Below are 23,376 nucleotides of genomic sequence, written 5' to 3' on the forward strand. Positions count from 1 at the left end.
GCCATTTTTTGACGTTTCACATTTCTTTTGCTTGGGGCCTCCGAAATGGCCGCGGGTTTATGATCCCCGAAGTCATCATCCCCGACGTTTCATGATACAGTCCACCTAAATAAGTTGCGCATGGCGGTCCCCGTATCATAGCCGTGTTACAACTGCGTTATTGGTAGCGATATTTTTCCGGTGAAGAAAGCTTGAACATGAACCTGAGTAATTTTTGAACTCGCAAAAAAAGAAAGCCGAAAAATTTGCATATAAGACGCACCCTTGTATAGGACGCAGCAGCAAGATTTTTAAAAAAAAGCCGCGTCTTATACACCGGAAAATACGGTATTCTATTTGGTGATGTAAAATAATGTAAGGTATAGACAGCCGCACTTCCGTTCATCCGCTTTCTTCACTGGCACTTTTTCCGAGATGCAGGCAACCACACCCAGTTGGCCGTGCCCCCAACGTTTGACGGAATCACACGAGAGGTGCCACGTGGATTTCTCGTACGATGCTTCATTTCTTCTTCCACCAAAGTCAACAGCAGTTTTCAACGGCTTTCAACTGACTTGTTTTCGTAGGTTCACGCAGGCTAAGGCATGTGGATGCAATCCCCAACATTACTGTGCATGCATTTTTGCTGCAGGCTGATAGATAACCAGTGCTACAAGAAAAGAGTGCACGCCAACATTTTGTAACTTTTAAGAGAGCACTGTATTGAGGCCCCGTGATATTTGAATGGGCGCAGGTTCAGATAAATGGGATGCGTCTAATACCATGGGTCATGATTTCTCAATATTTGAAAAACTTCAATATCCGGAACAGTAAAAGCGCACCATGAGCCAAAACGTCAGGCAATATTTGCAAACTATTCAAAATTTGAAATATCTGCACACCCTCACTTTAATGCTTACAAATATAAAAAGTATATACAGTCAAACCCACTTATAACAATACCGGTTATAACAATCTATTGGATATAACAATGGTCAGTTGCGGCACCGTCAGCTTTTGCATGTGTTCTATGGTATTTTCGGCACAACCCTGTTATAACAATTATTGGTTATAACAATGATATTTCCATGGCACTTCAGTATGTTATAAGTGGATTTGACTGTATGCACATATCCGTTATTGGATGCCAAGAGGGCTTCACTATTCAACACAACAGTTCACTAATGATTATATCAGACTCCTTGTCAGAAAAAAGAAAAAAAAAAAAGAAAAAAAGTAACAGGGCGATTATGAGTGCATAACGCAAATATTCAACAATAGCTTGCACGGGAGGAACGGAAGAAATGGGATCTAGTTTCGGGGTGGTGTTGGAAATGAGGGCAGAGTGTTTTTGTGTTCGATGTCCTTGAAAAATTATCTCGGGATTCTGTTAGCCCGATTTCGGGAAGCAGTGGGTGTGCATTCAAGCAGCAATCGTGCGGCACCCTGGAGCACACTAGGTGACACATTTGTTCTCCCTCATCAGTGTCCAGGTGTATATAACAGCTCAGTGTTCATCTGTTTGACTTTATGTCACTTTTTAAGCATGAAATGCTTTTAGCTCCTGTTGTCGGCAGTGTGGGGACGTCACGCCGAGACCGAGAGCCAACATCCGGGCAGTGAATTCCACTCATCCGGGCACTGGAACGAGAGCATCCGGGCACCGTACGAGATTTAACGAGACTCTCTAAGAGAGAGGGCCGCGCTTCCGCGCCGTCCCCAAGGATGGCGCTGCGGTCCCACACTCACGCATGTAAAATACCGGCCGCTGGGCCTTCAGCTCATGAAGTTTCCCCCTCTGGCAGGCAGATGTGTACACGCTCGCGGAGTATTCGAAGGCGCTGCATATACATTCTTGTCAGGCCTGCGTCTCGTCCTGTCCGCGAACGCTTCTGCATCGTCCTGGATTTCAATGCCGCCACCGTCACAGCTGCTTAAGCCGAGCAACGGAGCCTGATGAAAGGAGAGTTAGGAAGCGTCTTGCGGAAAGCGATCGCTTTGCGAGTGATACGCCACAGCAGAAGACTGCTTGCCCCTGCTGACAACGCCATGATTATGCGGCCGCTCCCGAAAGCGACAAGGCCGCCACGGTTCACGGCTGCCTAATTAAGCCCGCACTATAGCAAGCAATCACTTCGACGCAACAAGAAGAGTGTGGTGTGGTGTGGTGTGTTGAACACTAGACCCATTTCAAGATTATGACTAGTACCATCTACAACCAATGTGTTATGCCCGTAAACATTTCATGCTTACTCTACTCTCGGTTACGGGAGAGACAGAGATTTTTTTTTTGGAAGCCCCACTAGAGGGTGCTGGATCTGTTTATCTATGGACGACCTAAGCCATCAAAATAAGGTAAGACCTATTTGCAGTTAACTCTGTAAAAGTTCAAACTGTACAATGCTGTCAGCGTCAGCTGACATATTTTTTATCCTCCAGAGTCCGTAAAAACGAAAAATGTGATGGAACGGCCAGAGGATTTGAAACACTGATTTCGGACCATTCACAGGCAGTCCAAAATTTCACAGCCACCTGTAAAGTCCCTGTTGCCAGAGTTTTCCCCTTTAAACCGAGCCATTTTCAGTTTCTGAATCGAGCTCTGCACCACTTCCTTCCAAAAAGGATTAAACTCACGATTCATTTCACTCATTCCCGTTTGCTCGAAACCGGAAAAATGCAACGAAAAGGCCACAAAGTCGAAAATTTGTTACCCTTCATTTTTTTTTTACTTCCTTCATGCAAGGAAACAAAAATGACTGAACGATTCTGCTGCCATCTGCCGCCAGGATATGCAACCAGAAGCGAAATGACAAACCTATTTTTTCCCCATCTGGCCGTGAGATAAATGCAAACCCAGGATGAGCCAAGTTCATCCCTCACTGGATCGGAACATCTTGCCATGATAAGTGGAATTCATCCACGATAACAAAATAGATTTGTGACAGACACAACTCCAGTGGCCTTGAGGCACTCAGAAGAGGTGTTCAGACGCCAAGAAAACCTACCGTAAAACCCGCGTATAATACGAGGTTTTTTTCCCATAATTAGCGTCCTAAATTTCCGCCTCGTACTACAGTCGCCGACCGTTTATTCGGACCTCACGGGGACCGCGGAAATGTCCGAATAAACAGGTGTCCGAAAAAACAAATTCAGAAAAAAAAGAGAAAGAAATCGTTTATTTACATGCACTGGCTGATCCCGGGCTGGCGTTGCATATGTCTCCTCGCCCAACGCCGCCTCTCCTCCTCCTCTTCTCCGTTCCTTCTTTCACCACCTCCTCTACTTGCCTCCTCCCCCACATCGTTTCGAGAGCCGTCGGGCCTCATCGCATCTGCACCGCTGCGTGCTACCACGGCGCTCTCGCGGGCTTGCTGCCACCGGCCTGGCGTTGCATAAGTCAATGCTCACGCGCGCTTCAACGAAACGTCTTGATACTGCTACTCGGGGTTCAACAGACCCCTTTCGATGACAAAACGCCGGCTGTAAGCCGCCCTAGGCTAATATCGCATCTCCAGCGCTGCGTGCTACCACGGCGCTCTCGCGGGCTTGCTGCCGCCGGCCTGGCGTTGCATAAGTCAATGCTCACGCGCGCTTCAACGAAACGTCTTGATACTGCTAGTCGGGGTTCAACAGACCCCTTTCGATGACAAAACGCCGGCTGTAAGCCGCCCTAGGCTAATATCGCATCTCCAGCGCTGCGTGCTACCACGGCGCTCTCGTGGGCTTGCTGCCGGATAAACAAACAAAGCGGCTCCTGGATTGCCTTGAGATGGCTTACTAAGCTGCGGCCGGAACTGGTGTGGCGCGCCACCATGCGGCGCGCTACCGAACCACGCGGAAACGATGATGATGAGCGGGAATTTGCAGTAGCGCCACCTCGCGGGGCAGCAAGGAGGCTCAGTTCAAAACAAAAATGGCGTTGAGCGAAGTGAACCGCGCGTCGGTGAGCGTCGGTGCGGCAAGTGCTGCCGGTCGAGTTGGCTCAAGGAGTGTCCGAAAAATCAAACGAGAGGCTGCAAGATGTCCGAACTTTCGGCAGTTGTTATACATTACGGTCTATGGGGAGAGTGGCGGTGCCACGAAGCAGTCTGAATAATCGAGCATGTCCGAATTTTTGGAGTCCGAAAAATCAGTCGGCGACTGTATTTGTGGATCCGAACAAAAATTTACGACGTTGCTCTAAGTTTTGGTTTCATTTTTGCGGTGTGGCTACGGCTTGGCTTCGTTACTCTCGACAAACGGCGTCACGGCGTTGTTTCTTTGCTGATCTGTTGGGTGCACCGGGGGGGGTCGCGATGTGCCGTGTGCCTGTTGACAACGCACGTGCTAGCATGCAAGGCACGCTTCGTGAAGTGGATATTGTTTTGGGGAGCATGATGTCAGGGTCTCGAATACAGTACTTGGCTGCTTTCAAGCGAAAAGTGATTTTAGCTGTGGAGAACATCGGCAACGGTGCGGCCGGGAGGCAGTTTGGTGTCGTCGAAGGAAGCATTTGTGGATGGCCACGACAGAAAGAAGCCTTTCTCGCGTGCAGCGGAACGCGACGAAGCTTTCGCGGCCGCTTGATGGTTGTGCAAACAAATTGTTCAAGGACGCAGTCAAGCGAAGCTACGCAGAGAGAACGCGCTCAGGTGAGCCCGCAGTGACGCCAACCGGATGGCAGAAGCGGGCTTAAGAAGCGCGGATCTCGAACGCCCTCGATGGCACGGAAGATGAGTACATTTGGGTGATTTGTCGGACAAAGAAATGTCCGAAGAAAGCGCTACTGAAGAAGAAAGTGATTGAAGTGGAGTGCGGAATGCGATTTGAATAAATGTCTTCTATGAGCTTGCGTCACTCGTGTTATACGCGGGTAAAACTTTTTTTTCCCATTTCGCGTCTCTAAAACTTCACCTCGTATTATATGCGGGTTTGAATTATACGCGGGTTTTTACGGTATGGCTCAAAGAAGCCAGAGTCAATTTCCTGTCATCTGCAATGTCACTGCCAAAAAAAGGGGCAAGAATCTCGTTGAGCTCCTCACAGCAGCTTTTTTGTTCTTGTCCTAGCATTTCTTTTGTTGTACGCGAAAGAATGTTGAATAAAGATCGATTACAGATTGAATTTCATGGTTTGGCCTTTCCTTGAGGGTATTTTTCGACGGGATCAATCAGACTGAAAACTCAAAATGGCGGACAGCTGAGCGAGTTGACGCATGCGCTCAAAAGGACACCGCTAGGTCACTTTTAGGGCCTTCTGTCTCGCGCCATTTTCTTCGCGCCCTTCACATGAGCAACATGCACCAACATGCCCCAGAGTGATCCAGAGGTGTCTTCCGTCTTGTCTTGTTTTCTCTGCACCCTTCATGCCGATCATGCTGCAAGTATCGGGTTCGCTACAACCCGATTCACGACCTGGCCCCTCAGAGAGACCCAGTGTGGTGGTTGAGATTCTGGCACTCACTCATGGTGTAGCCGAACACGTCCTCCTCCTCCTCCTCTTCCTCCTCGCCTTCGGAGAGCTCCTCGCGGCTGATGCTGCCCGCGCTGTTCATGTCGATCTGCGGAGAGAAAACAGTCGGAGGAACCAATGACGAGTCCGTTCCCCAGGCCTCAGTGACTCACAATGACGCCAGAATAGAGCCAACTGACACTAAGAGTGGACACTAATGTCCACTCATCATCATCATCAGCCTGACTACGCCCACTGCAGGGCAAAAGGCCTCTCCCATGTCTCTCCAATTAACCCTGTCCTTCGCCAGTGCCGGCCACTGTATTCCCGCAAACTTCTTAATCTCATCCGCCCACCTGACTTTCTGCCGTCCCCTGCTACGTTTGCCTTCTCTTGGAATCCACTCCGTTACCCTTAAGGACCAGCGGTTATCTTCTTGCCTTCGCATTACATGCCCTGCCCAAGCCCATTTCTTCCTCTTGATTTCAAATAGGATGTCATTAACGCACGTTTGTTCTCTCACCCACTCCACCCGCTTCTGATCTCGTAACGTTGCACCTATCATTTTTCTTCTCATAGCTCGCTGCGTTGTCCTCAACTTAAACTGAACCCTCTTTGTTAGCCTCCACGTTTCTGCCCCATAGGGCAGGTAGAGGAAACACACACCAGCATTGACAACACCTGCCAGTGTTGGTTTAGCTTCCCTTACCCAACCTTCATCGTGAGTGTACTGGTTTGTTTCGTCATGAGCTACCCCAAACTTCTCCAAACCACACTAATTAGGAAATTTAGTACAACTCTTTTTATCTCAGCGATGTGACAGTCATTACATACAGGCAAATGCAAGTCGGTAAAGGTTTATAAATGCACGAGCATCTGTCCACCATAACCGTGGTGCACAATGAGGATACCCAGGAGGCCGAAATGAATCCAGAGCGTTTCATGTCAGTCAAACATACTGATAGTGAATTATTGTTTAACAAAATGAAAGCATGGTTTGGTTTACATGCTTTACTTCAAGGGGAGTTCGACTTGCATAATCAAAGAGAAACTATGAGACCTGACTTGGTACGATTAGCAAGAGTGAAGCACCTTTAGTGTTCACATGGCCTGAAGTAAATAAAAAAGTAGTGCATTAAGGCCACATACTCTGCTAGCCAGGATTTACAAAATATATGCCACACGGATCATGTGACAACGCAGGACTCATTCTTGAGTACTAAGGCCATAACCCATGTGGATAGCATTCTCACTGAAATGCGAGTGTTCAGCTGCAGCACACTATGGAGGTGGTGTCATTTAGCCCAGAGAAAGTCTCAATAAATTAAAAAAGAAAGGAAAATGCCTGGACAATTTCGCTTCTCATTAATGCGTTTATCCAGCACAGCTGTTACACGATTTCATAATTTATGTTTTTGCAATTCCTGATTTTGAGTTCTGTGAATTTGCAATTGCTCCTCGTCATCTTTTTGAGACATGCTCACAGTGACGTCGCAGCACGATGGTAACTTGGCCAGCTGGGAGGGCTCTGCGCCCAACATCTCCGTTCGCGTTACCATCATGGCATAAGGTCACATGGCCGGTGCGGTCACACTTGCTCAAGTGGCATCACAAGGCTGACGTGATGACCAATCGTGCTACTACGCCAATGCCGACGGTGTGGGGACACGCTTTACTTGTCCCCTGTTGTTCGCTTCCCCGCAATGCACCCTCGACTCATCCCCTGTAGTTCGCTTCCCCGCAGTGCACCCTCCTTAGCTGTGTTAGTTACTTTACCTAACAAGAGAGGGCGCCAGTGTCGCAGCGACATGAGTGCCACGGGTGGCGTGTTTGCTGCACGCGTGTGGGATAGACGGCCCTCTATGCCCCGGTTTTCACCGCGTCAGGACGTGCCTCACGGCGCTCCGCTCTTCGCCGGCGGGCGACCTCGTGGTGGGAACATGCTCCCACCAGCTTGTCTCATCCGACCTTGGAGTTTCCTCTAGCCCTAGCGTGGGCGAATGTTCGCGCATAACCTTGCTCGTGAGTCGGACGCCTTGTAGCAATAAACGCCTTGTTTGTGTCAGCCAGAGTGACGTTCCTTTATTCCCTCAGAGCAAGGCCCACTGTGGTCAGCGTGCGCTTGGTAACGTATGCTATCACTCCGGCAGTGTTGAACTGGGTCAGCCGCACTTAAGCCGGGAGAACGTATGTATGTCCCCAATTAAAACCCCACAACGGACACCGTGCTAATGATCTACTAACAGCTGCGCTGTGAAAAAGAAGCTTGAGAGAAACAGATGCTGGGTACCTCCACTCCGTGTTTGGAGAGCACCTTCCTGGTGGGCTCCGGTGCCGGCTCAAAGCCCTCCTGGCTGCCCTGGCTGGCACTGCGGCTCAGCTGGGATGCCACGCTCAGGCGGGATTCCCGCGACAGCGACTTGGTGACGGCCAGTGGGCTGCGCTGGGGGCTCACCGCCTCTAGGGAGGGCTGCACACACAATGATGCAAGTTAACAGGTTCAAACAATCCACCTCAGCTCAGTGGCTGAGATGCCAAATGAACAGGTGCCGTCAAAAGTAAATGGAAGGCAATATTAACAAAAAAATTTAATCATTGCCCACTCAATTCGTGCATCCCTGAATACGTATGTGCAGACTAATTGTGACTGTGCGAATTGCACTGTGCACCAACAAACATGGACCATTATGCTTTAGATTTAAAGAAATTAAATTTTTTTGACAAAGTCGCCTTCCATTTACTTTTGACGGCAACTGTACAGTCTTTGTCAAAAGTAAGGAACCTGGAAGATCCACATCTGGGCCATCCTGTGCGGCTCATTATGCGCTGTGAGCATTCCAGATCTCCTGAAGGTAAGTGGAATTCTCATCCTCATCTCTCAGAAATTTCTGACTTTCACAGATGCTACATGAGTGCTGCTATATAACTAGAAGAAAGTACCTAGCCTTTTTACTCTTACTTTTTAGGAGGGGGGGGGGGGATTTACTTTTGGGATTGATACACTTTTCCAACCACAGAGAACATTGCTAAGATGATAGAAAGCGAGCGATCCAGCGGAACAATGCACTATTTAAAGGGGCTTCCCTCAGTAAGCCGCTCCTTACTTTAAAAGTGAAGCAAAGAAGTGGAGACATGAATGGAGGTACTTTGACCAATGAACTTAAAGCTGCCCAGAGATCTAAATATACATGCACGAGGCAAGCGTTTATTCTAGCCAAGACAAGGCTGTGACAGCACACCGACAAATGCAGCTGAGTTATGTCACACTGCTCCTAGAAAGTGGCACAGAAAAGGCTACCCAAACAAAATGAAACAAAACGCCTCACTGCGAAATACTCACCTGCGGTGAAAGTAGCCGAGGCGATGGCTCCTGGCTCGCATCGTCTATGCTGTCCTTGGGCTGCATGCGAACGAGAGGAAGGTCTCATTGTTAAAATGAATACGCCAAGCACGCCAGCGAACATTCCTAACAACAACAGTGCAATGCTACAGTTCTCACTTCTGTTGTCTTGAGGTACAGTCAATACTTGTCACTACAGTCAAGGCTTGCTATAATAGATCCAGATACGACGGACATCCGGATATTATGGACGGTCCCACTTTTATTTCCTTGGTTGCACGCATCCCAAATCCAATTTGTTTCAGCTTTACTGGACCCGGTTAAAACACACTACCAGCTACAGTGGACAAAATCAAGGGTAAAATTTGATCCAGAGCAACTTCTACACAAGACATTTGCAACTGGTTACAAGTTGCCACCGAGCAAGCCTCCACAGCAGAGCCTGCTTCCCTGTAGAGCATGGACCCCAATCAGAAGTGCGGACTATGCCACCAATAAGTGCAAGGCCACTCCTCTGCGCTGCATTGGCGGAATGTATCCCCTACTCTGCGTCTGGCTAAGGCATGTCAAAGCCTGCTGTGACCCCAGCCATACTGACCACTGCGATCTTCCATCCTAGGGAGAAAGAGCATTTCCTGCCCTTCCTTCACCGTTCTCTGCATCACTCCTTCATCACACAGATTTCATTTTTTCTTTAAATGATAACTAAAGCTTTATGAACTTGTTTTGTGAAAAACTCGTTTTTATAAAATTGAGTTCGCCCAATGTCATTCAGCACATCTAGACAATCAAGGGATTCCTAGAGTAGCAAGTCAACAGCTTGTGCTGGAGTTCTGCAGCTATGTTATAGAAAATGCTATGAAAAGTTACTGTAGGTTCATTTTAAACAATGATACAGTACTAAATTGTTTTTTTTTTTTTCAATATAACAAACAAACGATCATGAAGTTGCTTTGAAAAAGGCTCTTATTTTTGTGCACCCTTGTCTTGCTTAGAACATACTCCAGGCACAATGGAAGTTTCTTTTTGTGGATCATGCGGGTCCACTGTAACAAGCTCTGAGTGCAACTGACTGTAACTGATTGCACCACGTTTCCCCCTTGTAACAAGGAGTGTATGGGAAGCGGTGTGCGTGGAGCAAACAGCGTAAATAAGTGTGGTAACAACTCACTGTACATTTCTTACCCTTGCCTCAAGGCTACCACATCTGCTCAGTCATTCTTCACTGGAGCAGGTGAAGAGTTCAATTAGCTTGCCCCATAATGCTGTGCAAGTCACCAGTCCAGCACGATTCAAATTGCTTTCATTACCTTGGAAGATCACAAATAAACTGCTTTGCCGGCTGGCTATCACTTGGTGCTGCATAAGCTGTTCTTAGTGGCAACAGTAGCAGTCGGAGCCAGCTAAACAGTCTCAGCCCTGAGTGCAGGGTCGCAGTCGCGGTTTGGAACCCAACATGCTCTAAACTCTAATATGCTTTTTTAAGCTAGAGGTCCCTCTAAAGTTCTTTTTGATGTGACAGCATTAGGAGGGCCATAAAGGAGAAAAACTGACCGGTGTCGGCGCCAGCGGTCAGCAAAAATGAAAACGACTAAGAACGACTTAGAAAAAATTAATAAATAAAAGTAATTACGAATAGAAATAGAATAAGAATGGAGTCAGAATTGGAACAGAATAGGAATAGGGAATATAATCAGCACTGTAATGGATTTGGCAAGTGAAAGAGAAATGCTATCGCATCTCCTCAACATCCCTCCACTTGATAACTTCTACATTAATAAAAAAGAGTTTTAGTGTGACACCAACCGTAGGCAGCAAAGACTGAAGTCGGAACTTGACATGGGACCCCGTATTTCGGATCACCTCTACGGCTCGATCGTGCGTTGCATCTCGAAGGTCAATGCCATCCACCTGCACGTCACAAAGAGAGACGAACGAAGGAGACGCACGTGTGTCAAGCTCAAAACTGGAAGCCGTGGAAAATAGCTTAGAAAGCAAATTACAGTGCAGAATGCAGCAACCATCTCTTTTTAAGTTGGCAAGGAAGGTGTGCAGGGCTGAAAATGTGATATCCAGAGAACCTCCAAATTTCAGCATGTCGCCCAGACCTTATCTCACAAAAAAATGATTAGATATAAATATACCTGAAAAACGTTGCCATGTTTGAAACATCAAGGACAGCAGCAATCATTTTTAATTTGTTGACAAGGTTTACCAACCACCTAAATGGTAGCAATCAATATGGTTAGTCAAAAATTGCTCACACCATAAAACATTAACAGTACCTTATGGACCAAGTTATAATCTGAGGTGACAATATAAACTAAACAGACAATAACGTAAAAAGCCACGTAAATATGAGAATTTGTTTTCTAGATTTTGGCATGCAAAATTTCCACCTCATATTGCATGCGGATCCAAACAATTTTCAACCCAAATCCACAGTTTTAGTTTCGTTATCCAGCGAAAGATAGGTGCCACCTAGCATTGCACCGATTGGCTGTTTCGATTGCGACATCATTTCACGACGACGCCCTCACGACGCCGGCGGGATGACCACATCTCGCACGATTTTCGGACCACAGTGGATGGAAGAGTGGTGATCCAACGATGGCACGGGGCGCAGACCATTTATACTTTTTCCCATAACAAAGGAAAGTCCACTGAAGCAGAATTATTGAAATTATTGCAGAGAAATTTGTTTCACAGGATGCTTATTACCGAATTTGGCTAAAAAATTGGTAAGGTGCAGCAAAAGAAAAAACGAAAAATACCAAACAGCCATTAAACAATAACTGTGGTTCAGTAAAGAGAACATAAAAAAAACTGGTTACAATGATACCAGTGTGACTGTTCTAACCCTAGCAGATCCTGAGTAAAAGGGTCTCGAACATCATCTAAAATACACAGGAGGTAAAGGGCCTACCTTGTCCCCTCAACATGCACTGATCACACAGTACACAAGCACCTTTCGCAATTTGACCCCCTCAAAATGCCACCACGATAACTGCGCTTCGATCCCATGACCTTAGGCTCAGCACCCAAATGCCATATGCCATAACCTCGCCATAACTTCGTGGCTTAAATTCACCTTTCTCCTCTTAGACGGTGCTGTAAAAATATATTCTGAACTGTACTTAGTTCCTTCACCAAAACGCAATACCAGAACGAAACATTCACAGCATTAACAGAGTATAAATTTAATACTGACACCTTTCGTTATTCATTTTTTTCCGCAAGCGATTAGGGAATGGAATATGGTAAATGCAAATGTTGCTAGCTCTGAATCTCTGAGCAGTTTTCTTTGAAACCTGATCTAATTGTTTATTTGAACAATGTTATTTCAGTTGTGTGTACCTCCTTTGTGAGTATTTTTTTGTGTGACGTACCTAAAAAAGAAAACCAACCTGTCGCCATTCCTGCAACAGCCTCGAAAGAGGCTAGCAGTATGTTCGAAATAAAATAATAAAATTAGCTGAGGTTTAGCTCTGGTTAAACCGGGCAAGTTGCGTAAGCAAGAAGCAACTGTTTTGCCCGAGGCGAACGCGCATATTTATTCCCCGTTTCCCTCCCGCTTCATCTCTCCACATTCCGACACATGCGTTGAGAGTGCGCGACTAGGCGCGTGGCAGCGGCGGCGGCGCAGCGATGGTCCTGCCGCCTGGTGGAGCGAGGCTGAAGCGGTTGCTATGGCAACGGCGCTCCATCTGTTTGACCTCGCTGCGGCTGAAGGTCAACTGTGACCACCGCCGGGAGCTACGCAACGGCTCAAAACCTGGTGCAGTATTGCTTACGCAATAATAATAATAAGCCACCATGGCGGGTCACAAGCACACTTCACTGCCACTCACCTCAAGAATGCGGTCGCCCCGTCCGAAGGCGCCCAGGCGTCCCGCGGGGCTGTCGGGCAGCACGTTCTTGACGAAAATGCCCGACACGCCCTGGGCGGGGGCAGCCCCGTCGCCTCCCCGCGAATGCCGGAAGAGGTCGACGTGGCCGCCCACGATGCTGATGCCCAAGTTGCGCTGCTGGGGCAGCTCACGCACCAGCTCCACCTCGCGCTCGGGCCCCCACTGCTGGTGGAGGGGCGAGGCTGGCTGCGGAGGCTGGCCCGAGCCGGGTGGCGACAGCAGCGGGGACGGCGTCCGCGCCGGCCACGAGGGCAGCGGGGAAGTGCTAGGGCTGGGCGTGGAGGTCAGGCTCCGGCTGGGGACAAGCAGCTCTGCAAGCACCCCAACAGCTCAATAAGCACTTCTGTCTGGGCAAGTTGGTTCGTAACAGCAATTAAATGAATACAATTGCGCAAAAGGATTGAAGAAGAAAACGAAAGAGACGTGAGGACAGGGCAGAGCGTAAATCCTGAGTCTTATGGCGCATAAGCAACTGTGGCTATCATGCGCCAAACACAAGGTTAGATGATGTTACATTAAGTGTATAGACGTTACATTATATTAGATTTAAAACACTGGCTTTCTTTAGAAACATACAAACAAGCAAAAACTCGACGAGTGTTTGCTCGCCTAAAAGCAATGGGGGATGAAATGAGATGTGTTCACTGTAAAATACAGTAGAAAAACTTTTTCCTAAGTTCTTTGAGATGCGAACAAGAAATTAAAATGTGATTAACTGTGAGCTCCTCACCACACATTTCACACAGAGGTTTGTCTTTTAAGTCTCTTTTGTTTTTTTCTTCAATCCCTTTGCGCGCTCTGTCCTGTCCTCACATCTCTTTTGTTTTCTTCTTCAATCCCTTTGCGCAATTTTATTCGTTTAATCGCAACAGCACGAGACTGGGTTCTTACATCGTTTCCCTGAGCTACATTTCACAGGTGTCCAACACCGAAACTCTCTTGTATGCCAGTGGCCTACGGCAGTTTTCCATTATTTATTTAATTCTGGTTAACCATGCACAAGGAAGGTCACTGTTAACCACGACACTGTATGTGCACATGCACAAGGAGTGATCTCTTATTCTACTTGACACAGAAGTCTAGATGTCCTCCACTGAAACAAATATAAATGCAAGGATGAAATTTCTTATTAAAAATGATAACAGTAGAGTAGAACCATGTAATTACGTTCTTCATGGGACCGCAGAGTGTAGTATTACATAAACAGACTGAAAACTGGAGCTACAGCAGTGGATTGAAAGCAAGTAGCCGTCAATCTTGGCATGAGAAAAAAAAACATGCACCTGTTCCTGCTGTTAATTGTTATTATTTATTGCGAGCGGCAACGCTGTTCTCAAAAATTCCTGAGTACTGGGGCTCCCATTATAGTAATCTGTCATTGTCCTGTGTGCTCGAAACATCCTGAACGTTAGGCGATGGCTCAATCTCCGCTCTGCCAGAGTTGTTCACAGAACGGAGACAATGACGAGGAGTTAGTGTGCGCGGAGCAGCCAAAGCTGTGGCACACATATGCTCCTGAGTTGTTTTTTCAGTGGCCACCTTACTCATACACACAGTTGTCATTTTTTGGTACTAGATTCCAAAGTGCCATGGGACAAGAAAAAAAAAACGGATTAAAGAAACAAGAGCTACAGAGCAAACCCACACCACTGCGCTGCCCCTTGTAGTGTAGTTTCGTTTTTGCAGAGAGAGCGCAAGAGCAAGCAGTATGATCACTATCATAGCTGCTCGCTCCTCCTCACGATAGTGCAGGCACCTGAACACCAAGCTAGAAACAAAAAACAAAGCAAAAAGACATCTGTGTGATTGCCTGCATCGTAGGCACAAGCTTGGCACTAGCACGACTACAGTCAAGCCCACTTATAACAATATTCAAGTGCCATGGAAATACCATTGTTATAACCAATAACTGTTATAACAGGGTTGTGTATGAAAAAAAGAAAAGATGACAAACTTCAGAGCATTTATTGACAGTAAATACCCGGAGGGGTTCGATTGTTCTAATGCCTGTAAAAGTTCATTAATTCGAACCTCGGGGGACCGGAAAAATGTTCACCAATGACCAAAGCACCGCCATCACTGCACCGGCAGGAGCTTCGCGCGCCTCCACATCACAGGAATGCTACTACTGAGGTCTCAAAACTTCCCCACTCTCTTTATATCTGTGGAAATAGGGTAAATTAGTCATTTTCCCATCGTTCTGTCATACCTACCGATGCCCAAAACAGTACCGTATTTTCCGGTGTATAAGACGCACCCTTGTATAAGACGCACCCCCATATATGCAGGCTGTCATTCAAAAAGTTATTATATAAGACGCACCCGTGTATAAGACGCATCCCAATTTATCCACTTAGGCTAGTGAGGCTTAATTAAACATGCTTGTGCGACCATTGCAAAATTCTTTTTTTCATTCACCTTACCTGTGAGAAGTTCTTAAGCACCGCTGAGTGATCAAAAAAGGCAACACTCACGCCATACCCACCCACGTTAAGCAAAAAAAGAAAAAAAGAACGAAGGAACTCTCCTTATGTCCATAAGAACATTTTATATTAACTTAAAACCTTCGAAGTCTTGATCTTAAGATGTGCTATCAAAAAGCACGCCCATTTCTGGAGGCGACCCAGCTGAAACATTTTCTTCGCACTACGTACATGGAGCTAACAAAGTTGCAAAGGGTGACTGAAAGAAACGCCGGCTTGTCTTGACAATGGCAAGAAACGCGAATGTCACCATCTTTTGGCATTTCACATTACTTTTGCTTGAGGCCTGCGAAATGGTAGCGGGTTTATAATTCCGGAAGTCGTCATCCTCACCGTTTAATAATAAAGTTGCTCTCGGTGGTCCCTGTATTGAAGTATTAACCGTGTTAAAACCGCGTTATTGGTAGTGATGTTTTTTCGGTGAAAAAAGCTTGAACATGGACCTGAGTAATTTCTGAACTCGCAAAAAAAAAACAGAAAAAGTCGCACATAAGATGCACCCTTGTATAGGACGCACCAGCAAGATTTTTGAAAAAAAGCCGCGTCTTATATACCGGAAAATACGGTAGTATCCAAAAATGGGAACATGGCTGCCAGCACACAAATGCATAAAAAAAGCCTATATCCGCGATTTTTTGCGGAATAGCTGGAAGCTGAGAGTCATTATTAATTGAATTTGGGCACTTTTTCAGAAGTCATGCATCTCCATGCCAAATTTTACATTCATGTGAAGCAGGAAAGAACAGAAGCCAAAGCATAGCATGTTCCTCTGCAAACTTTTGAAAACTGCTGGAATTCCCTATGCCTAAAAATACTGAAGGACCCCGACTTAGTGCAAAGAAGACCATTGAATGAAAGCTTCAAAATGCAGACACACAACAACATACCTCACCAATATATCTCTATACCTCACTAATATATCTCCATACCTCACCAATATACCAATACCTCACCAATATATCTCTGTACCTCACCAATATATCTATATACGTCACCAATATATCTCTATACCTCACCAATAAATCTCTACACCTCACCAATATATCTCTATACGTCACCAATATATCTCTACACCTCACCAATATATCTCTATACCTCACCAATATATCTCTATAGCTCACCAATATATCTCTACACCTCACCAATATATCTCTATACCTCACCAATATATCTCTATACCTCACCAATATATCTCTATACCTCACCAATATATCTCTATACCTCACCAATATATCTCTATACCTCACCAATATATCTCTATACCTCACCAATATATCTCTATACCTCACCAATATATCTCTATACATCACCAATATATCTCTATACCTCACTAATATATCTCTATACCTCACCAATATATCTCTATACCTCACCAATATATCTCTATACCTCACCAATATACCTCTATACCTCACCAATACATCACTCAAGCCCAAGCACTTCTTTGATTGTGCCTACTGAAAAGAAGTTTTGTGGTCGTAATTAAACATGCCAGAAAAGCAAGATCAAAGTTAGTACCCGAGACTTTGAGAAAATCACAGGGCCGCGCTCACCTTTGGATGATGACATGGAATCCCTGAGTGAAGGCACGTATGAGGAGGCAATGTTGTGCACTGCTGCGACCATGGTCTCCATGTCGGGAGCAGTCGAGTGCCGCCGCGGAAGCGCCAGGCTGAGCGGTCCGGTCGATGGCACGAGCAGAGAGGTCCGGCGCGGCCCTGGCTCTGTCGTTGGACCCCTGCAACCCCCCCAAAACCCCACCGGGAAACGCACAGCAAAACGAGATAAGCACAGGGACGGCAACCTCGGATTTGCGGCTGGGATTAGCCCACACTGCTTATAACGAGATTACAGGCAGGGGCATTTTGTGGCTTCCCCCTGCCCACCCTCCATCCCCTGAGCATCACAGCTCGGCAAGCGCGAAAACAAACACAAAGAGAAGGCATTGTCGGTCTTAAAAAAGCAGGCCCAGTGAAATGCCACACATACTACACAACAAGTGACCTTGTTTTGAAGTGTGTAGAGGGCAAAACCAAGGCTACGTTCCTAGAAAGATGAATGATGAATGCACAAATTAAAACAGAGGATATGTGAAATAATTCAATGAGCAAACTTGTTTGCAATGTTCAACTTTCTTTGTGTGAAAGCGTTTTGCTCTCAGGTGAGTCTCACTTGCAAAATTCTACTTATGCAGACTCTTGACAGCGTGGCCTTGACCTTGACCTTTCCTGTTTTACGGGAGTAAAACACTAAAAACAAACACACATAAGGAGAAAAAAAACATGCTAGTGTCATGTGTACAATTACAACAGATAAGGTGCATTACGCAAGGAACAAATAAAAGCAACAAGGTTTTGCAAGCATACTTTTTCAGAGACCAAGACACTGCAACTAAAAGTAGGTCAAAATGCTCCACAGAGAAGCTTCTTTTGTTAAATACTGCAAGACTCTAAAGTGCTGCCCAGGGCAAACTAGAAGACATCTAAAACAATTGATTCACGACTGAAAGAGTGTAAACAAGTAGGAAGATGACGTGGGTAAACATTGCATAACTGGAATTTCCTGACTGATAGGCTAAACTGTGACCATACAGAATTATACTCATCATTGGCCTTGCTTTTCCAATGTATACTATCGTGCTATGCCTTGGTTCCATATATTACAGGTGCATAAAAGGGGGGTACATATAAAGGGAGCATCAGCTAAAGAGAACACAGGCCATGAAATAGACTTGTATCAATGGGGAAACAAAACTAAACCATATTGCTGATGACTGCACTGAGCAAGAAGGGGCATTTTCACTTTACATTTTTCTAACTACTATTTGTAAAAAAATTAACTATTAAGCAAATGCAAATATGAAATTTCAATTAGAAAATTTCTGAGCATAAAAAGAAACCACACAAAGCACAGTTCCTGAAAAGCTAGCTTCAATTTAGATGTGATTTCCCTGCTGTGAAGGAACTGCACGAAACATCATAAGAGAAGACACCTCTTGCATGCACTGGCAATGACTGCATATGTGCAAAATCAGAAATACCATCGTAGTGACCAGTACATGAGTGCTGTAAAGTAAGGAATGTTCAAAAACATGCATTCCTACTGCAACCATTTTCGATTTTATGTCCTTTGCTGAAACTACAGAGAACGCTTCAGTAATAAAACTACAACAGCAAAGTCTATACAACTGATGCTCTATAACTATCTGATTGGGGCATTTTACGTAGCTTTAGTGATTTAAAAATCTATCAATTATCTGAACTACTTAATTAGATTAGCTTGAACTAAATATACTTCTCTTTGCTACTCCTTGCAGCAAGGTTTCTTCACAGCAACAGGTATCACGTTGTCTTCATGTGCTTCTCTGACAAAAGCTGAAACACCACATTTATGTGGTTTCGCGAGACTGCATTTCTATATGAATTTATAAAACTGAACATGAAACAGGTGTTTAATTCCATTAAACATGAAATTACACACCTCTTGAATCCCACTAGCACGCAGCAGGCATACAGTATGTGTCATACTTAGAGGGAACGCGAGAAACAGTTAATCCGGCTCCTAGCGCGGAGAAAAGCAGGTTTATGCGCAAAACAGGAACGCAGCTTCCAGCCCCTCTTCTCCAGCTCTATGCGCCTTTTTTTTGCTTCGTTGTGAAACCTGCTTTTCTCAAATTTCGAGCCAGTTTCACAATTCCTCATTTTTCCTCTGAGTACGACACATACTGCACGAGAATAGGCCCTCAGCACTCACCTTTTGACAACCTCTTCCTTGATCCCATTCACTTTCCGAAGCTTGACTTTCTCAACTGACGGGCTCGGTGGTAGCTCTACCACGTCTTCTTCCACTTCCCTGAGGTAGTTGATGCTGCACAGCACATTAGAAGGTTTAAAACTCTCAGTAATGCACAAATGTCACATCATCATCATCATCATCAGCCTGACTACGCCCACTGCAGGGCAAAGGCCTATCCCATGTCTCTCCAATTAACCCTGTCCTTCGCCAGTTGCAGCCACAGTACTCCCACAAATTTCTTAATCTCATCCGCCCACCTAACTTTCTGCTGCCCCCTGCTAAGCTTGCCTTCTCTTGGAATCCACTCTGTTACCCTTAAGGACCAGCGGTTTTCTTGCCTTCGCATTATATGCCCTGCCCAAGCCCACTTCTTCCTCTTGATTTCGACTAGGATGTCATTAACCCGCGTTTGTTCCCTCACCCACCCTGCCTGCTTCCAATCTCTTAACGTTACACCTATCATTTTTCTTTCCATAGCTCGCTGCGTTGTCCTTAGTTTAAGCTGAACCCTTTTCGTTTTCCTCCACGTTTCTGCCCCATAGGTGAGTACCGGTAAGATACAGCTGTTGTATACTTTTCTCTTGAGGGATATTGCTCACACAAGTCACACAAGTGGCATAATATTATCCAAACCCCTGTGGCTTATGACCAATTGCATGGTCTAAACAATGGTCCTATCATGTCTCTGGTACTGAGGTCCTCTTTGCTGGAGAATGGGTAGGCAACTGATGATTCACAATATACTGGCTGGGAAAGGATAAAAAGCTGTACTTCCAAACAAGAAGCTGCTTGTGCAAGAGGGCTTGGCTTGGTAGTGAACGGATTCTGGCTATCAGTACTGGCAAAATCACCACGCTGGCCTTAAAATGTGGATGGAGACCTTGTGAGTTTCGTCCAACACATGTTTTTATGCGAAGCATACTAGCCGCACAACCAAGGTCTTCCTTGCTGCGCCGCGCGCGGCCGCGTAGCTACCACGTGACCTACATCGGCGCACCACGTGATATGGCGTCACAACAGCTGTGAAAGCTGGGGCTCAACTCGTGCGCTCGCTTGCGGACGTGCAGCCTCCACCGGCGGCCTAACTCCCGCTCCTTCCGCTAGGGGCGCTGACGTCACAACAGCTGTGAAAGCTGGGGCTCAACTCGTGCGCTCGCTTGCGGACGTGCAGCCTCCACCGGCGGCCTAACTCCCGCTCCTTCCGCTAGGGGCGCTGACGTCACAACAGCTGTGAAAGCTGGGGCTCAACTCGTGCGCTCGCTTGCGGACGCGCAGCCTCCACCGGCGGCCTAACTCGCGCTCCTTCCGCTAGGGGCGCTGACGTCACAACAGCTGTGAAAACTGGGGCTCAACTCGTGCGCTCGCTTGCGGACGTGCAGCCTCCACCGGCGGCCTAACTCCCGCTCCTTCCGCTAGGGGCGCTGACGTCACAACAGCTGTGAAAGCTGGGGCTCAACTCGTGCGCTCGCTTGCGGACGCGCAGCCTCCACCGGCGGCCTAACTCCCGCTCCTTCTGCTAGGGGCGCTGACGTCACAACAGCTGTGAAAGCTGGGGCTCAGCTCGTGCGCTCGCATGCGGACGCGCAGCCTCCACTGGCGGCCTAACTCCTGCTCCTTCCGCTAGGGGCGCTGACGTCACAACAGCTGTGAAAGCTGGGGCTCAACTCGTGCGCTCGCTTGCGGACGTGCAGCCTCCACCGGCGGCCTAACTCCCGCTCCTTCCGCTAGGGGCGCTGACGTCACAACAGCTGTGAAAGCTGGGGCTCAACTCGTGCGCTCGCTTGCGGACGCGCAGCCTCCACCGGCGGCCTAACTCCCGCTCCTTCCGCTAGGGGCGCTGACATCACAACAGCTGTGAAAGCTGGGGCTCAACTCGTGCACTCGCTTGCGGACGTGCAGCCTCCACCGGCGGCATGCTTCGCATCCTAGGCTTAACCATAAGCTAAGCCAGGCCATTTTTTACAGCTGACATCTCCAAAAGCATTAACGTGAAAAGAGCGGATTATTTATTCTTTGTCCACTCACAGAACTGTGAAACCAGTCGGAGGCAATGCAGTTTTTGAGTCATGCTAAATCCACAAAACATCAAACCAGTAACGGTCACCCAGAGGCAAAATATGAAGGGAACTGGCTGGGATGACAGCCATAGGAGGGCCAACGTGCTGTGGGGAACCAGACTTGGAAGAACTGACTTGAAAGGATTGCACCTGCTTAGCCAGACGTAATATTTAGTGTAGATACCTAACTAATTTCCTTTGCATCAACACTCACTGCACCGTCACCCTGATAAGTATTTCATGCATACTCAACTGCCTGCAACAAACATACAAACAAAAACCTGACTTTCTAATCAGTGTTGCTGTTCCTGTAGTGCTTGATTCCGGGTACAAGAGCATAAAGATAATGTGTTGCACTTCTGACCTTACATTCACTCACTATGTTACACTGATGCTTTGTTATTCCTAAAGCCTAATTTGCATTAACATTGCACTGAAAATGATTTACAGACTCAAAAGGTGCAACATCTTTGTTAACACATGGATAATCTGTGCTCTTCCCATATCACTTCTGTTCATTTGTGTGGTCTGTCCACAATCGAAAAATTGCGAGGACACTTTGGCAACTAAAGTGTTGAGAGGCGAAAGCCGAAGACACTATGCCGTGACGACTCCTGGTAGATGTGACGTCACACCGTTCCCGTGGCTATGTCGATACCCAAATTATACACCTTTCAGGAATCTTAAGTGTTAATTCCGCTTAATTACACATTTTTCCATTTAATTTGACAGAAATTCGACGTTTTTCTGACCATTCTGTGACAACTGTCACTATGCCGTGACGACTTCCAGTGGATGTGACGTCACACCGTTCCCGTGGCTATATCAACGTCCGCGCTATTTCGACGCAATTTTGATGGTTTGGTTTGGTTTATGGGGTTTAACGTCCCAAAGCGACTAAGGCTATGAGAGATGCTGTAGTGGAGGACTCCGGAAATTTCGACTACCTGGGGTTCTTCAACGTGCACTGACATCGCACAGTACATGGGCCTCTAGAATTTCTCCTCCAAAGAAATTCAACCGCCGCAGCCGGGATCGAACCTGCGTCTGTCGGGTCAGCAGCCAAGCACCATAACCACTGAGCCACCGCGGTGGCCATGACGCAATTTTGACATTTTTGCCTATAATTAATTAACTAATTAATCTACAGTCATCAAACTTCGCTTCTAGGTTCATTTTTTTCCTCCTCTATCTGAGGCAACCATTGGTTTTCTTCCATCTTTTTTAGTTCCCGAGTTAAACGTGTGTGACATGCTTTGTTAACGGACAACAGTACGAGCCATTAAAGGCTTTCGCCTTAAAGGAGAAGGAGGTCACACAATGTATTCTTGGCAGCTACATCGGAAGCATGCGCACTGAGATGGCCACAACTCACAAGACAACGCTGAGATCCTGCGTCAGAGCGAGGATGGCGGCCACTTCGCCCTGCGTCTTCTCCGAGAGGACTTGGTCGTTGATGGAGAGCACAATGTCGCCCACGCGGAGCTCCCCGTGCCGCGCTGCTGCTGAATCGGGCTCTACATCCGAGATGGTCCAGATGCCATGCTGCCAGCGAAGCTTCAGACCTGATCCCCCCCATCAACGAGAGAAGCTGCAGCCGTTGCTGGTTTCCCAAGAACAGTGAAGGAAGCATAACGGACGGGCTGGATGCCCACATGTGCTTCTCCGCATTCACTGACAGTTAACAGTTAGTGTCTCAATTATCTCGGAGAAATTTGGTTGCTCCCTCTTTTCCTCATGCCCAACATCACACATTGCCAGTCTTGTTGAAGAAAGACTACGTGGCCAGCTGGAGCACTTTTCAAAGGATGTGGCACACATTGAACCTTATGGGGCACCAGCGAGTTCAGTCGAAGAGGCAATGTCTGTACATTGTTAACGAGCACGACGCTACTAAATTTCGACAGGCATTAATTAATCACTGTACTGAATAAAAGATATCGCCAATTTGTCTCAAACTTCACCCAGTTACACTTATTCTTTTTCTTGTTGTTGTTACCGCTTAATCCAGCCTTTCGCCATTCATTGTTGACCAACGTTTTACTGTGACGTATCTTTTTTCATTTTATTGTATTGCATTATGTTTTGTTGTATTAACGTATTATTCTCAGTTGTATTTGCTTTGTCACCCCCCCCCCCTTATGTAATGCCTCAACAGGCTTTTAAGGGTAAAATAAATGATGATGATGGAGCAAGATTTTGTAGATACTGCCGCTCAGATATGACAGGCACTCTTGACTTAGGCATTCCATGATCTTGCTTGCCACTTCTATAAGTGCAGCCTTTCATGCCAATACATTTGTTACTAGTCAGTATTGTCCCGCATATGTTGCCTTTTTGTTCTGCGAATTTCACTGTGACAGCAGTTAAGGCCATGTTTT

General features: G+C 46.6%; 1 protein-coding gene across 3 annotated transcripts in view; it reads right to left on the reverse strand.

Moving 5' to 3' along the window:
• The window catches only part of LOC149366500 (multiple PDZ domain protein-like), a 234,298-nt gene that overhangs the window by 130,126 nt on the left and 80,796 nt on the right, over positions 1-23,376 (reverse strand). For all 3 annotated transcript variants that reach the window (XR_016283859.1, XM_089551028.1, XM_089551036.1), the window contains 8 exons: positions 22,371-22,560; positions 18,897-19,010; positions 16,697-16,881; positions 12,601-12,971; positions 10,556-10,660; positions 8,750-8,809; positions 7,700-7,879; positions 5,422-5,518 (listed from right to left, as the gene is read on the reverse strand). Coding sequence is in view for 2 of the 3 variants with exons in the window: in XM_089551028.1 (XP_089407154.1) it covers positions 5,422-5,518; positions 7,700-7,879; positions 8,750-8,809; positions 10,556-10,660; positions 12,601-12,971; positions 16,697-16,881; positions 18,897-19,010; positions 22,371-22,560 (1,302 nt within the window). In the remaining variant the exon portion in view is untranslated. The remainder of the gene's footprint in view (positions 1-5,421; positions 5,519-7,699; positions 7,880-8,749; positions 8,810-10,555; positions 10,661-12,600; positions 12,972-16,696; positions 16,882-18,896; positions 19,011-22,370; positions 22,561-23,376) is intronic.

This window comes from Amblyomma mixtum, chromosome 1, assembly GCF_055824585.1.
Source record: "Amblyomma mixtum isolate Tamu chromosome 1, ASM5582458v1, whole genome shotgun sequence".
In the NCBI taxonomy this organism is placed as follows: Eukaryota; Metazoa; Arthropoda; class Arachnida; order Ixodida; family Ixodidae; genus Amblyomma; species Amblyomma mixtum.